General features: G+C 47.0%; 1 protein-coding gene across 1 annotated transcript in view; it reads left to right on the forward strand.

Moving 5' to 3' along the window:
• The first annotated feature begins 2,839 nt into the window (after positions 1-2,839).
• The window catches only part of LOC142915741 (uncharacterized), a 42,697-nt gene continuing 29,606 nt past the window's right edge, over positions 2,840-15,930 (forward strand). The window contains exons 1-6 of the mRNA XM_076061443.1: positions 2,840-2,930; positions 5,658-5,771; positions 7,940-8,025; positions 10,144-10,308; positions 13,268-13,335; positions 14,650-14,723. Coding sequence (XP_075917558.1) covers positions 5,711-5,771; positions 7,940-8,025; positions 10,144-10,308; positions 13,268-13,335; positions 14,650-14,723 — 454 coding nt within the window. The 5' untranslated portion in view covers positions 2,840-2,930; positions 5,658-5,710. The remainder of the gene's footprint in view (positions 2,931-5,657; positions 5,772-7,939; positions 8,026-10,143; positions 10,309-13,267; positions 13,336-14,649; positions 14,724-15,930) is intronic.

Consider the following 15,930-nt stretch of genomic DNA (forward strand, 5'->3'; position numbering starts at 1 on the left):
CCCGTGGTGAAGGTGTTCCCCTCCACACATTCAGAGTCAACAGCGGCACGCGCTTAGCGTCTTTGACCGATAGATACATTGTATTGTTGGTTTTTTCGGTAAAGTGACGTAGATAGAAAATAAAAATAACAGATTAAATTTAATAAGATAAAGACCACTTGTGTTGCGATCGAAACCTCGTGGGTTTTTGCTTAATTTAAAAAAATGATTTTTCATTTAATTTAGTATCCGTTATTTTTATCTTATTTTCTATCTACGTGACTTTACCGAAAGAAGCAAGAATATTAATTCCTGCAGTCACCAAAGTTTTAAGTCAAAACATTCACACACGTTGACAAAGCCTCACCTTGTGTTGTTGTGGGCAGGTCGCTTCTGATAACAAGAGCGGTATAGCAGCTCAAGCGGGCTTGGCCTGCTAACAAAAGAAAATAAAAACTGCGTGAATATTTACAATAAAACAAAGTTACAAAGTGGCGAGCCGGGTGAAGACAAATTAAACTTAAGCCAGATAATTAAAGTGAATGCAATCAGGCGAGGGCAGGAGGCAAGGCCCCGCGTGGCTAGGCCCCGCGTTGTAAAGTTCCAACCTGGACATCGATTCCCATGCTCGCTGCTACTCAACTGACATCCCTACGAGAGAGAGAGAGGCTCTACCTTGGTAAACAACAACCACCTCCACCACCACCATGATAATTTCTGACCTCGGATTTCAGTGCAAGCGCGGATCGGCAGCCTCCTCTTACTTCGCGACGTCACGCGGGTAAACAGGTAACATGACGTCCTTCCAGGGTAAGAGACACGCCCCTCCCATGAGCAGCGCTGTAATTGAATAAATTATGTTAATGAGCCCAGCCCATATGTCGAGGGATGGGGCGTGGGTGCTGAACGCCTCCCAATCAACTCTCGACGGCTTCAACGAACACATTATGTTAATGAACCGCCAGTCACTGGGCGTAGCTTTGCCCAAATAAGGATTGCCACTGGATTAATATCGGCAGTGACCCAAGCGGAGGTGACGTCACGCTCAAGAGCGCCGTGGACGGGGTTGGGGGAGTGTGAATACCTTGGTGACATGACGTCACTAGCGAGGTACACCTCCCGCTGGCACTTCATGCCGATGAGGTCATGGGGATGGAGTTTAAGTTGATTTAGATTCATTTTCCATTCCCCCCTCCCTTGAGTGCGTGAACTCAGCAACAACAACGTGGACATTATTGTGTATACGTACACACTGTGTACACTTTGAGGCCACGTGAAGCGTCAAAGGCTCGCTGGAAGGAGGAAGTCGCGTGACAGACTCAGCAGTTGCGATGGGTTAACCGACGGATGGCTATCGATTAGAAATCACATATCCCCGAGTCTCACCTGTGAGTGGCACCACCTGACGCTGTTGTGGATCCCCACGTGGCTCGGAGCCTCAAAAGCTCCGTGACTTCCGGGTGGTAATACAAAGACAAAGGTCCCCCGTGTAGCCTTAACAGACTGTTGGGGCAAGTGCTGTTAGCAAGTAGCAGCACCACCTATGAAGGCCGGAACGGTACACGAGGGGGTGGGTGGCCAGCACCGCGCCCGACCGCCTTTGTCTCCCCAGTAATGATGTTTGCACATCACACCGGGTACTCTCTTGAGGCTGAGTCGACCTAGGGGAGGCCCAGAACCGGTTCAAATAATCGTCACTGGGTGTTGGCTGTGAGCGGGAATCAAACTCGGGTCGTTATGTTGGTAGAGCAGCGCACTAACCACACACACACACACAGACATACACACACACACAGACACACACACACAGACACACACATACACACACACAGACACACATACAGACACACATACACACACACATACACACACACAGACACACACAGACACACACACATACATACACACAGACACACACACACAGACACACAAACAAAGACAAAGATCCCCCGTATAGCCTCAACAGACTGTAGGGGCAAGTGCTGTTAGCGAGCACCTATGAAGGCCGGAACGGTACACGAGGGGGTGGGTGGCCAGCACCACGCCCGACCGCCTTTGTCTCCCCAGTCGCGATGTTTACACACCGCACCAGGTACTCATTTGAGGCTGAGTCGACCTAGGGGAGGCCCGGGACCGGTTCAGATAATCGTCACTGGTGTTGGCCGTGAGCGGGAATCGAACCCGGGTCGCCAGGTTCATAGCGCAGCGCGCTAACCGCTACACTACCGCACACAGACACACACATACACACAGACACACACACACAGACACACACACACAGACACATACATACACACAGACACACACACAGACACACACATACATACACACATACACACATACATACACACAGACACACACACAGAACGTGAACGCCACCGGTGACGTTCGCCTCAGTCGATGGCCCCCAAGCCGCTGCTGGAAAATCGTCGTTTCGATTTGCGATTATCGATTTGAAATCGATTACTTAACCACGTGATTTGGTGGCGCTGCGTTTGGCAGTGGGGCAACGGGCACACAACACAATTAGCCAAACCCGAACTCAACGGCGTCAGTCGTCGTTAACTCCGGCTTTAAAAAGGGGGGGAATAATATTTAATAGGCGACGTTTCGGGTAACGGACCTTTATCGCACGGTGCACGACCGGCGAGAATCGATATCCAGTGAGCGTCTGTGGCATCGATTAAACGGGAATAGGCCGATTCTAAAGGAATCTACAACCTTCGATTCCTTTGCTCTCGATTTAAAGAGTCGATTCTTGGCGCGCGAGCGTCACTATTCTACTCACGCAGCGCGGCTTGGTTTTATTTTTAAAAGTTTTAACTTTCACGTCTCGTTAAGTTGCTTTAGGAGTCTGTAGTTGTACGAAGTATACCGCAAGGCGTACAGGCCGCAACAATCGAGGCGACTCCTGCGCTTACAATCGCCGGCGGATCAAAGCATCGCCGAAGGTTGATTTGGGCCTAACTCTATCATCATCTGTGCCAGACGTCACGATCATCATCATCATTACAGAGAGAGAGATTGTTCACGATCATCATTACAGAGAGAGATTGTTCACGATCATCATCATTAGAGAGAGAGATTGTTTACGATCATCATCATTACAGAGAGAGATTGTTCACGATCATCATCATTACAGAGAGAGATTGTTCACGATCATCATCATTACAGAGATACATTGTTCACGATCATCATCATTACAGAGATACATTGTTCACGATCATCATCATTACAGAGAGAGATTGTTCACGATCATCATCATTACAGAGAGACATTGTTCACGATCATCATCATTACAGAGAGAGATTGTTCACGATCATCATCATTACAGAGAGAGATTGTTCACGATCATCATTACAGAGAGAGATTGTTCACGATCATCATCATTACAGAGAGAGATTGTTCACGATCATCATTATTACAGAGAGAGAGATTGTTCACGATCATCATTACAGAGAGACATTGTTCACGATCATCATCATTACAGAGAGAGATTGTTCACGATCATCATCATCATTACAGAGAGACATTGTTCACGATCATCATCATTACAGAGAGAGATTGTTCACAATCATCATCATCATTACAGAGAGACATTGTTCACGATCATCATCATCATCATTACAGAGAGAGATTGTTGAGTGATTCACTTGGGGCCTTGACAATGTGTCTAGCTTAGTGGTCTAATCACCACACCGTGGTGTTGTTGTTGTTGAGTGATTCACTTGGGGCCTTGACAATGTGTCTAGCTTAGTGGTCTAATCACCACACCGTGTTGTTGAGTGATTCACTTGGGGCCTTGACAATGTGTCTAGCTTAGTGGTCTAATCACCACTCCGTGTTGTTGAGTGATTCACTTGGGGCCTTGACAATGTGTCTAGCTTAGTGGTCTAATCACCACACTGTGTTGTTGTTGTTGAGTGATTCACTTGGGGCCTTGACAATGTGTCTAGCTTAGTGGTCTAATCACCACTCCGTGTTGTTGTTGAGTGATTCACTTGGGGCCTTGACAATGTGTCTAACTTAGTGGTCTAATCACCACACTGTGTTGTTGTTGTTGAGTGATTCACTTGGGGCCTTGACAATGTGTCTAGCTTAGTGGTCTAATCACCACACCTTGTTGTTGAGTGATTCACTTGGGGCCTTGACAATGCGTCTAGCTTAGTGGTCTAATCACCACACCTTGTTGTTGTTGTTGAGTGATTCCCTTGGGGCCTTGACAATGTGTCTAGCTTAGTGGTCTAATCACCACACCGTGTTGTTGTTGTTGAGTGATTCACTTCGGGCCTTCCAACACCGCCGGCGACGATTATCTAAACCGGTTCTGGGACTCCCCTAGGTCGACTCAGCCTCAAATGAGTAGCTGGTGTAGCGGTGTGTAGTAGTAAAACATCGCTAGCACTGGGGAGACAAAGGCGGCCGGGCGTGGTGCTGGCCACCCACCCCCCTCGTGTGCCACAGTGCCGGTAGCCTTCATAGCTGCTGCTCGCTAACAGCACTTGCCCCTACAGCCTGTTACAGGCTACACGGTGTGGGATCTTTGTGTTATTGTTTGGTGTAAACATGTCAACATGTTGTGAAATTCTATTCCCGTGGGCGTCGAGGGGATGGCCATACCCTGGGCACGCCAGGTGAAGGCAGTGGCAGCAAGTATTCAAATCGCCATCACTTTCCATCTCTTTGGGGGGGGATTGAGTGTTTCCCCCTCGCACGCCACGTGGAGTTTTCTCCCGGTGCTGCGATTTCCTCCCACACGTGTATGATAACAATAATAAGCACAACTGTTATTACATCTTAAAATAAAATAAAAACTAAATGCAGGACACTTAAGAAAAAAATGTTTCACTCGATGTGGCTCTTGGATCAATAGGCACGTGTCAGCTAATTATAGCATTGTGTGGTCACAATGATCAGGAGCACGGGGTAGGCCTTACGTTGAGGGAACTCCAGTTGAAGAACTTTGATGTTAAGCTAGATTCATCTTCTTTGGTTCTTTCGGTAAAGTCACCACCACGTAGAATGAGAATAAAATAATAAATTAATAAAATAAAATAACACGATAAAATTCTCACGACGTTTCGGCCACAACACAAGTGGCCTTCATCAGGTGAAGGGACAGCGCTCGCTGCAGCGCTGTCCTCCAGACAGTCTCGTCCCTTCACCTGATGAAGGCCACTTGTGTTGTGGCCGAAACGTCGTGAGAATTTTATTGTGTTATTTTATTTGATCAATTTATTATTTTCTCATTCTACGTGATGGTGACTTTACCGAAAGAACCAAAGAAGATGAATCCTTGCAGTCACGAAAGCTTTAAATCGACAAATGAATCTAGATTCTCATTGTCAGTGCAGCAAAGCACAAAATCAATACAGTAACACCATGAAAATACAATTACCGATTGACGTATTGGGAAACTTGTTGCATTCGTATTTTTAAAAAATGTAAAAATTGCAGCAACAACGCTGTTTGCCCCCACCTCCATTAACGCTACAGCGTAAACAGACGGGCGGTGGCAATTAAAAAAAAAATGATTCCCATTTAAACTTGTAAGTTGCTTTGCCGAGAGATCTCGCTGGTGCCATCTGGATTGCTCTGCAGCAGTGGTGCTGTCTTAATAAATTCCACATTTGTTTTTTTTCTTGCGTGCACGTACACGGTGTCTGTGCGTCATGCAGGAAGACGGCTATCTGAGGAGTGTGCAAAGAATACAACATGGAGGGGAACGACAATGAAACCTTCGGCCGAAATTTGGGCAGCAGTTTTTCCACGCTCCCCGACTTCAAAATACGGTGCATCTTGGGCAGTGTTTCAGAGAATGAACGAGGTCACCGTCAATCTAGGCAGGTCCGGGAGCCATCGAGCCGTGGCCAGAGTCAGCCAGGGCAAGGTCGCGGTCAAACGGGGCCATTCCAGGTGATGTTGGGTCACGGGTGGTGTCAGATGGGACAAGGTGAAGGTCAATCTAGGGGGCAAATCCAGGGGCCATCGGTTCAAGGTTGGGGTAATAAAGGGCAGGGTCAGCCGGGGGAAGGCGACGGAGTGGCAATTCAAGGCCACAATCAGCCAGGGCAGGGGCCATCGACTCAAGGTTGGGGTAATAAAGGGCAGGGTCAGCCGGGGGAAGGTGACGGAGTGGCAATTCAAGGCCACAATCAGCCAGGGCAGAGCCAATATCACGACGGGAAAAAAAAACCCCAATTGGGCCGAGGTCAGACTCAGCCAAAACAGGGTCAGCATCAACCCGAGCAGGGCCAGGGACTGTCAGGGCACGCCCATGGTCTGCTGGGGCAAGGCCGAGGTCAACCTAATCAGGGCCTGAGTCAGCCAAGGCAATCTCTCTGTCCACTGGGCCAAGTCCAGGAGCCATTGGGTCACGCTTGGGGTCAACTTGGACAAGGTCAAGTGGGTCGTGGTGAAACTGGACAGGTTCAACAAGGTCAAGCATAGAGGATGCTATTGCAAGGTCAGTCAACTTGGTCATGGTCAAGTGACACCGCCAAGGTCAAGGTATTCGTTTCAGCTGTGGATCATGGCCCCGTGTATCGCCTGGCTCCGATCTGTAAACCAATCGCGCCGCTTATTTTACTTAAAACGATCTCAATCCTCCGATGTCCACATTGATCGCCGAGCACGAATTCCGCTTGCGCTTTTCAACCGGCGTTTGACGTCAGAAGTACGGTGCGGCGCTCTGCTTAGTCATTGACGATAACGATGGTTAGGCAGCGCTTGCCCCAGGAACGCAAGAGGCGGTACGTCCGTCACGTCGCGATGAAAAGCGGCTCGTCCTAGGTGTGCGTGCCTAGGGCAGGTGGACCGCGTTGGCTAGGAGACGTTAACTACCTCGCCTGGTACACAGGAGGGTCGGGGGTTCGATCCCGACCCCTGACGCCTGTTGCTGTGTATTTGGAGTTTGTGTGTCTCTCTCTCATCATCATCATCATCACGGTGGCTAGGAGACGTTAGCTACCTCGCCCGGTACGCAGGAGGTCGTGGGTTCGATCCCAACCCTGACGCCTGTTGCTGTGTATTTGGAGTTTGCGTGTCTCTCTCTCATCATCATCATCATCACGGTGGCTAGGAGATGTTAACTACCTCGCCCGGTACGCAGGAGGGTCGTGGGTTCGATCCCGACCCCTGACGCCTGTTGCTGTGTATTTGGAGTTTGCGTGTCTCTCTCTCATCATCATCATCATCACGGTGGCTAGGAGATGTTAACTACCTCGCCTGGTACGCAGGAGGGTCGTGGGTTCGATCCCGACCCCTGACGCCCGTGCGTTTGAAAGTTTGCGCGTTCTCCCCACGGCGGTGTTGATGTTGCTCCATGCCCTGCATTGTTTCCCCGCGCATTTAGAAAAACGTGACGTTTAAGAGTAATGCGGCTGATATACATTGACACGTGGTGAGGAACCACTTTGTTGAGCTTATCAACTGTGGCCAGGTCGCTTCTGAACAAGAGCTACGTATCTGAGCAGGCTCTTACGTGGTAAAATAACAAGTTTAGTTTCGTTTAGTTGATGGGTTCCTTTAACGCTGGCTTTTGTCTCCAAAGTTTTTTTGGAAAAAAACGGCTGATATACATTGGAAAAAAACTTTTGGTCAGTTCGCCGATTTTTCTACAGGGCAAGCACTTTATATCAGAACGCAATTTTACTGAAGATTTATTCATATTTATGATGCTCATCATAACCTCTCATTGCCGACAGACACCCCGACTGAGCTGAGCACTAAACCTCAGTTGGAAAGTTCTAAAAAGCGATACGTGTGTCAACGTGTACCAATGTACATCTCGTGCGGTGCTATTATGAACGATGTACTTTAATACTCTTTGGTTCTATTGGGTAAAGTCACGTAGGTGAAAATAAACCCAATAGAACCAAAGAGTATGGATCCTAGCAGTCACGAAAACTTTAAATCTAGGATGTACTTTAACTTAATTGTGCGCAATTTTTGTTCGCAGCTCAAGCAAACATCACTGAGCAGCATCAACCTCGGCAGAGCACGCCGCCGCCGCCGCTGCCGCCGGTGCCGCTTGATTGGCAAGAGGCAAGATGACTCGCTGATCACATTGAAACGTGCCCACAGATGTGCATCGTTATTTCACATTAATAATACGGTCATTCTAAGAAAATACCGATTCATCTAGTTTCATATTCTCGGTTCTTTCGGTAAAGTCACCACGTAGAAGGGAAACAATACAATAATAAAAATATAAAACAATAAAATTCTCGCGACGTTTCAGACATCTGAACAAGCTGCCAAATCGCTCTCCGTGGTACTGACGTTTAAAAAAAACTTTTTTCAAATTTTCTTGCTGTGGTTTTCACACCTGACGATGATCGCTGCTTGTGTTGCAGTCGAAACGTCGTGATAATTCAATTGTTTTATATTTTTATTATTTTATTGTTTCCCTTTCTACGTGGCGGTGACTTTACCGAAAGAACCGAGAATGTGAATCACTGCAGTCACGAAAGCTTCAAGTGAAAATTTATTTAGTTTCACGAAGCTTGGGGCTGCTGCCACGGTGCGCAATGGTTCAGCACGTTGGACTTGCGGTCCACAAGGTCGTGATGTCCAGGCGTGCCAGGTTTAATAGGCACGTGTCTACAATGTCCCACCTCTGTCCACTCTGCAGTATATATTGGTACACCGCAGTTGAATGGCAGGCCGCATGTGGTGGGGTAAAGTGTGGGTACTACCATCACTTCCAAGACGTCTCCCCAGCATGGAGGAGTTCAGCCCCTAGTGATGGTTTCTCTACCAAGACGTCTTGAACAGCGTGGAAGAGTTCAGCCCCTAGTGAGGGTGTCTTTACCAAGACGTCTTGAACAGCGTGGAAGAGTTCAGCCCCTAGTGAGGGCTTCTCTACCAAGACATCTTGAACAGCGTGAAAGAGTTCAGTCTCTAGTGAGGGTTTCTCTACCAAGACGTCTTGAACAGCGTGGAAGAGTTCAGCCCCTAGTGAGGGTTTCTCTTCCAAGACGTCTTGAACAGCGTGGAAGAGTTCAGCCCCTAGTGAGGGTTCCTCTACCAAGACGTCTTGAACAGCGTGGAAGAGTTCAGCCCCTAGTGAGGGTTTCTCTTCCAAGACGTCTTGAACAGCGTGGAACAGTTCAGCCCCTAGTGAGGGTTTCTCTACCAAGACGTCTTGAACAGCGTGGAAGAGTTCAGCCCCTAGTGAGGGTTTCTCTACCAAGACGTCTTGAACAGCGTGGAAGAGTTCAGCCCCTAGTGAGGGTTTCTCTTCCAAGACGTCTTGAACAGCGTGGAAGAGTTCAGCCCCTAGTGAGGGTTTCACTTCCAAGACGTCTTGAACAGCGTGGAAGAGTTCAGCCCCTAGTGAGGGTTTCACTTCCAAGACGTCTTGAACAGCGTGGAAGAGTTCAGCCCCTAGTGAGGGTTTCTCTTCCAAGACGTCTTGAACAGCGTGGAAGAGTTCAGCCCCTAGTGAGGGTTTCACTTCCAAAACGTCTTGAACAGCGTGGAAGAGTTCAGCCCCTAGTGAGGGTTTCTCTACCAAGACGTCTCCCCAGCGTGGAAGAGTTCAGCCCCTAGTGAGGGTTTCTCTTCCAAGACGTCTTGAACAGCGTGGAAGAGTTCAGCCTCTACTGAGCGCCCTCTAGTGGAGGCCCTTTTGCCAGCAGTGATTACGATCAAACAATTTCAGATCTGTGCCTTAAACCTTTTTACGTTCACAGCACTTGGCAAAGACGTTTTGAGGGAAAGTATATTTAAAAAATAAAAAACCGTGTATTTGTGCTTGTACATGACTTGATCGAGTTTTCGGTTGAAATGGAGTAATAATAATCAGTTCAACACGTAGGCTTTCGCGACCAATTATATTCGTATAATAAATGTTTTTTTGGTTATATCGCGTAAAGTATGAATGTGTAAATGTTGTGGATTTACTCTCCGACACACCGGTGGGCCGGAGTAGTAATTCACTGGCGCGTTTTGTTTACGTGACAAACCTCACTGGCTGGGTCGGGTGGTGGAGGGTAACGACACACACTTACGCGAGCCAACCCAAGAACGTTTATCGCGAATAATCGGTCATCGGGCAGCGGAAAATCTTGATGTGTTCACGACACTACGGCTTGGGAAGCTGCTGACACACGCTCCTCATGCCGTGTGTTGTGTTTGGTTGGTTTTTTTTCTTCGCAGAATAAAGATCACGTGTCAAGGACGTACAATTATTTGCGCTGTGAAATGAACAAGTTGAACATGTGGAAGGTCAGAGTTCACTCTGAGCTCAGCAAAAAGGAGGAAGCTGTCAGAATGGCCCAGGAGACGGCCGACGCTCTGCAGAAATCAACTCGACAAACACAGGTGGGTAGCAGCAGCAGTAAGTGGTCTCATTTCTCTAAAGCAGTGCTTCTCAGTGTGGTCACTCACCCCCGGTATCGCCGGTGGTCCACCACGCTCCTCCGGGTGGTCCTCAGGGCTGTGAGTAACACAGGTGGGCAACAGCAGCAGCAGTAAGTGGTCTCATTTCTCTAAAGCAGTGCTTCTCACAGTGTGGTCACCTTCCCTCCCTCCCCCGTACCACCGGTGGTCCTCCACGCTCCTCCGGGTGGTTCGCGGGGTTGTGATGCAGGCTGATCCGGAGAGTAATTACAATGTACGTCATTATAATTATTAAATTAAACTCGTGATATTCAAAAATTAGGTGAGGAAAAACGACCTTAACCCTCGGGTCTAAATGCGCCCCCCCTAAAAAAAAACCTCGTAGCTGCGTTTAAAAAAATAAAGCGTTTGTATTCCCGTAATATGAGTGATTTAGTGTTACTGCTATTTAGAGAAACAAGCAAATGCATTTTGTCGCTAGGGGTGGCTGAGTTGGTTTGCGGGCCGACGACTTGTCGAGTTTCCGCGGAGTATTTGTGCATTGCGCGCGGTCATTCTCTTGGCCTTTAATCTTTGGTTACTTCGGTAAAGTCACGTGGTAGGTATAAAGATGATAAAATGTCCACGACGTTTCGATCGCAACACCTCAAGCGCTTTGTCCTCGGGCGGTAAAAAAAGTAATCCCTGCAGTGGAACTGCTGAACCAGCGAGAGAGTCCTGTCACAACAACAACAACAGCAGCAGCAGCAGCAGCAAGAGGTTTAATTTTTATTTTTTATTTTCGCCTGAGGACGACCGCCGCCTGTGGTGTCGCGATGGAAACGTCGTGATTTGATTCATTATTTTGTGTTGTATTTTTATACGCGCTACGCGACTTTACTTGAATGAAAGCAAAGACTGTGGATTCCTGCGGTGACGAAAAACTTCAAATCTCTTAGTCTTATTAAATTTTTATTTAAATATTTCGTGACTGCAGGGATTCATATTCTTGGTTCTTTCGGTAAAGTCACCGCCACGTAGAAGGGAAACAATAAAATAATAAAAATGTAAAACGATCAAATTATCACGACGTTTCGACTGCAACGCAAGCGATCATCGTCAGGTGTGAAAACCACAGCAAGAAAACAATTTTCACCGCCGCTCTTTAAAAAAAATTCTTGCTGTGGTTTTCACACCTGATGATGATTGCTTGTGTTGCAGTCGAAACGTCGTGAGACTTTTATTGTTTTATATTTTTTATTATTTTATTGTTTCCCTTCTACGTGGTGGTGACTTTACCGAATGAACCAACGATTATGGATTCCTGCAGTGACGTAAACTTCAAATCTCTTCTTCGTCTTCTTCTTGATTCTTTCGGTAAAGTCGCCACGTAGAAGGGAAAAAATAAAATAATAAAAATTTAAAACAATAAAATTCTCACGACGTTTCGACTGCAACGCAAGCGATCATCATCAGGTGTGAAAACCACCGCAAGAAAAAAATGTCACCGCCACTTTTTAAAAATTTTCTTGCTGTGGTTTTCACACCTGACGATGATTGCTTGTGTTGCCGTCGAAACGTCGTGATAATTTTATTGTTTATATTTTTATTACTTTATTGTTTCCCTTCTACGTGGTGACTTTACCGAAAGAACCAAAAATATATCTCTTAGTCTTGTCGACTAAAGCAGTGGAACGCTTTCATTCAATGTTGGTGTGAGTGGCTCCTCATTTCTCCAAACCCAAACATTTATTGTCAGCTAATCGGTAAACTTCATCAATCTTTTGACGTAGACACGTAGCCAATGATCAGGTTTGGTTTTCCTCAGTGCACTGTGTGTATGTTGAACTTCTTTCACACCGTACGTAGCCAACCGTGCTATGTGTGTGTATGTTGAACTTCTTTCACACCGTACGTAGCCAACCGTGCTATGTGTGTGTGTATGTTGAACTTCTTTCACACCGTACGTAGCCAACCGTGCTACGTGTGTGTATGTTTAACATCTTTCACACCGTACGTAGCCAACCGTGCTACGTGTGTGTATGTTGAACTTCTTTCACACCGTACGTAGCCAACCGTGCTATGTGTATGTTTGTTGAACATCTTTCACACCGTACGTAGCCAACCGTGCTATGTGTGTGTGTATGTTGAACTTCTTTCACACCGTACGTAGCCAACCGTGCTACGTGTGTGTATGTTGAACTTCTTTCATACCGTACGTAGCCAACCGTGCTACGTGTGTGTATGTTGAACTTCTTTCACACCGTATGTAGCCAACCGTGCTACGTGTGTGTATGTTGAACTTCTTTCACACCGTACGTAGCCAACCGTGCTACGTGTGTGTATGTTGAACTTCTTTCACACCGTACGTAGCCAACCGTGCTACGTGTGTGTATGTTGAACTTCTTTCACACCGTACGTAGCCAACCGTGCTACGTGTGTGTTTGTTGAACTTCTTTCACACCGTACGTAGCCAACCGTGCTGCGTGTGTGTATGTTGAACTTCTTTCACACCGTACGTAGCCAACCGTGCTCAATGGGAGATGCAGTGGCATCTCAAATAACGTTGCTACATTATCTTAGTCTGCATATTGTTTCAAACTCATTAATTTCGTCTGGTTATAATCACGATTAGGTTGTTTTTGTGGATTCCCCATAGTCATCATTATGATTGGTAATTGTGTCCACTCATCATTCGTCATTGTTAACTAAAATAGAGAAACACTTGGTTTGCCAAGACAATGATTTAAAGGTGCTTCTGATCTGTTTGTAGCTTCAACTGGACAGCAATAAGATTCGTGTCTGTGGTTCCTCAGCGATCGCTTTGTCTGCATGATTGACGATGCTTTATGAAACCCGAACATCATTATCAGTGCTGTGTGTCAGATAACAATTATCAGACAACTGTGTTGAAGCGGTATGCGTCACCTCAGCGAAGTGTGTGTGTCGTGTTTCCTTTCAGCTTGAAAATGTACACCTCAGCGCGCAACTTCAAGACGTGATTGACATCAAAGGAGATTTAATGGAGAAGTAAGAAGTTATTAATTTCCCTCGAATTTCATCTCTGTCCTCTGTTTAGGTTCCTCAACTTACTGGAGAAACCCGAAGAGCAATGAAGCTCTTTTTTTTGTAACAAATGTCCGGTAGATTTCAGAGATGTCCGGTGGACTCAGGGGCGAGGAGCCAGGATTTTGACTTTGGGGGGGTTGCTGACTTCAACATTCTGAGATATCTCAGTGTGTTTGTGTTTTCCAATGGGCACCACAAATGTATAAAACTTATTATTGGATTTGAGCTGCGGAGTTTATTAATAGGTCGGAGCCGCCGACGTGGCCAGTAAGTTCGATAAGTTCGCAAGGCTGCCGCTCAAGCAGCCTGCAGGGCAGCACACAAGGTGGCAGCCTGCAGGGCAGCACACAAGGTGGCAGCCTGCAGGGCAGCAGCACAAGGTGGCAGCCTGCAGGGCAGCACAAGGTGGCAGCCTGCAGGGCAGCACGAGGTGACATCACAAGGTGACATCACAAGGTGGCAGCACAAGGTGGTAGCCTGCAGGGCAGCACAAGGTGACAGCCTGCAGGGCAGCACACAAGGTGGCAGCCTGCAGGGCAGCACAAGGTGGCAGCCTGTAGGGCAGCACGAGGTGGCAGCACACAAGGTGACATCACAAGGTGGCAGCCTGCAGGGCAGCAGCACAAGGTGGCAGTCTGCAGGGCAGCACAAGGTGACATCATAAGGTGGTAGCCTGCAGGGCAGCACACGAGGTGGTAGCCTGCAGGGCAGCACACAAGGTGGTAGCCTGCAGGGCAGCACACGAGGTGGCAGCCTGCAGGGCAGCACAAGGTGACAGCCTGCAGGGCAGCACAAGGTGACAGCCTGCAGGGCAGCACACAAGGTGGCATCACAAGGTGGCAGCCTGCGGCATTTTGCAGCAGCCGGATATCCGGTTATCCCGATTTACCGACTTCCCCAAATTTTCAGGGGGGGGGCTGACCCCCCCCCCATTCCCCCCTGTTGCTCCGCCCCTGAGTGGACTACTGGGTGGAGGTCAGAGGTCACGCCGGCAGAACAAACGAGCGACTTGTTGATGACACCAACATCCTCTCTGCATTTTCATTTTAAAAACTTTCGCGACTGCAGGAATTCACGTTCTTTGGTTCTTTCGGTAAAGTCACAGAAAACAACAAAATCACGGTGAGTTTTTATTTTGTTGTTTCCCTTCTACGTGACTTCACCGAAAGAACCAAGAATATCTTCATCTGCAATGCGCTTTGCCTTAAAATGGCGGATACGTTCCTACGAAGGTTTTCTGACCCGCCGTCCTTGCAATGTGCCCGTGTCCGTAAGGATCCGTGCCACCAGGCAGATGTGTGACGATCTGAAGGGCCAGTCCTCTTCAGTGCAACAAACATTAACCAGAGGTACATTCTCAACATTCGCCGACCATTGGACGTTGCCGGTGTTACACGTTTAGTGATTAAACTTGCTTGTCGTTGACTCACGTGGGTCACGTGCGTACGGTGATAATGACAGTTTAACACGTAGGCTTTCGCGACCAATATTATTCATAATAAAGGTTTTTGGGTTAGATCGCGTTTATTTATAAATGTGTCGTAACCCTCCACCACCCGACACGGCCAATCAGCAAAGAAAAGTGTCACGTTGACAAAAGACAAATAATTCACTACTTCAGCCCACCGGTGTGTTGAAGAGTTAATCCACATTTACAGTTTGAGTACGACGTTTCGCTGGTAAATACTTCCAGCATCATCGGGCAATTCGCCAGAATGGTAAAGCCCTCGCTTGCTCCCGGTTTTATATAGAGCAGAAGAGTGACGTCATCACTTAACTCATCAGGTGCAGTGATTAGAGGCGGAGGGGGGGGTAATGTAATTATATAATCGATTAGTAATCAGTCATTGGTTATGATTAGTAATGAGTTGTAGATTAGTAATTCTTTAAATCAAAATGTAATGTGTATTATTTAATAATACGCTTCCAGGCCGCACTGAGCCGGTAGCTGTCAGAGCGATTAAAGTTATTCTTGTTCCTCTCAATTTCAATGGATTCTCTAATTAGTCTTTGCCAGTAATAATTAGTTTTACACACCACTGCAACATTGTCAAAATCAATTGAGTGTCCTTGTTGACAAGCATGTTCTGCCACTGCCGACAGTTGTGTTTGAGATAATTTAATATTTCTCTGATGTTCTTTTAGTCTTACGCTGATGTTACGTCCCGTCTGCCCAATGTAGCAGCTGCCACATGAACAATTAATCCGATATACACCTTCTGTTGATAGTTTAGGTAATGCGTCTTTAGTGCAAGATACTAGTTTTTGAATTTTGTGTACTGTACCAAATCTTACTGTAATGTTTTGCTTTTGCAAAACGCGGGCTAATTTGTCAGTTACTCCTGAGATATATGGAATTTTTATTGTTTTAACAATCTGGTCGCTTTCAGTAGTATTGCTTTGCGATCGTGATTTGGCATTCAGTGCTCTGTTAATTTGAGCATTATTGTAGCCATTCTGTCGTAGTGCGTCTTTAACGTGTTTAATCTCTCTCACTAGACTCTCACCATCTGACACTGTTTTCGCCCGATGCACGAGCGTCTTAATAAGAGAGGA

The sequence above is a fragment of the Petromyzon marinus genome, unplaced genomic scaffold, assembly GCF_048934315.1.
Source record: "Petromyzon marinus isolate PM22_M1 ecotype Great Lakes invasive population unplaced genomic scaffold, UKy_Petmar_22M1.pri1.0 PM_G_Scaffold_34, whole genome shotgun sequence".
NCBI classification, from domain to species: domain Eukaryota; kingdom Metazoa; phylum Chordata; class Hyperoartia; order Petromyzontiformes; family Petromyzontidae; genus Petromyzon; species Petromyzon marinus.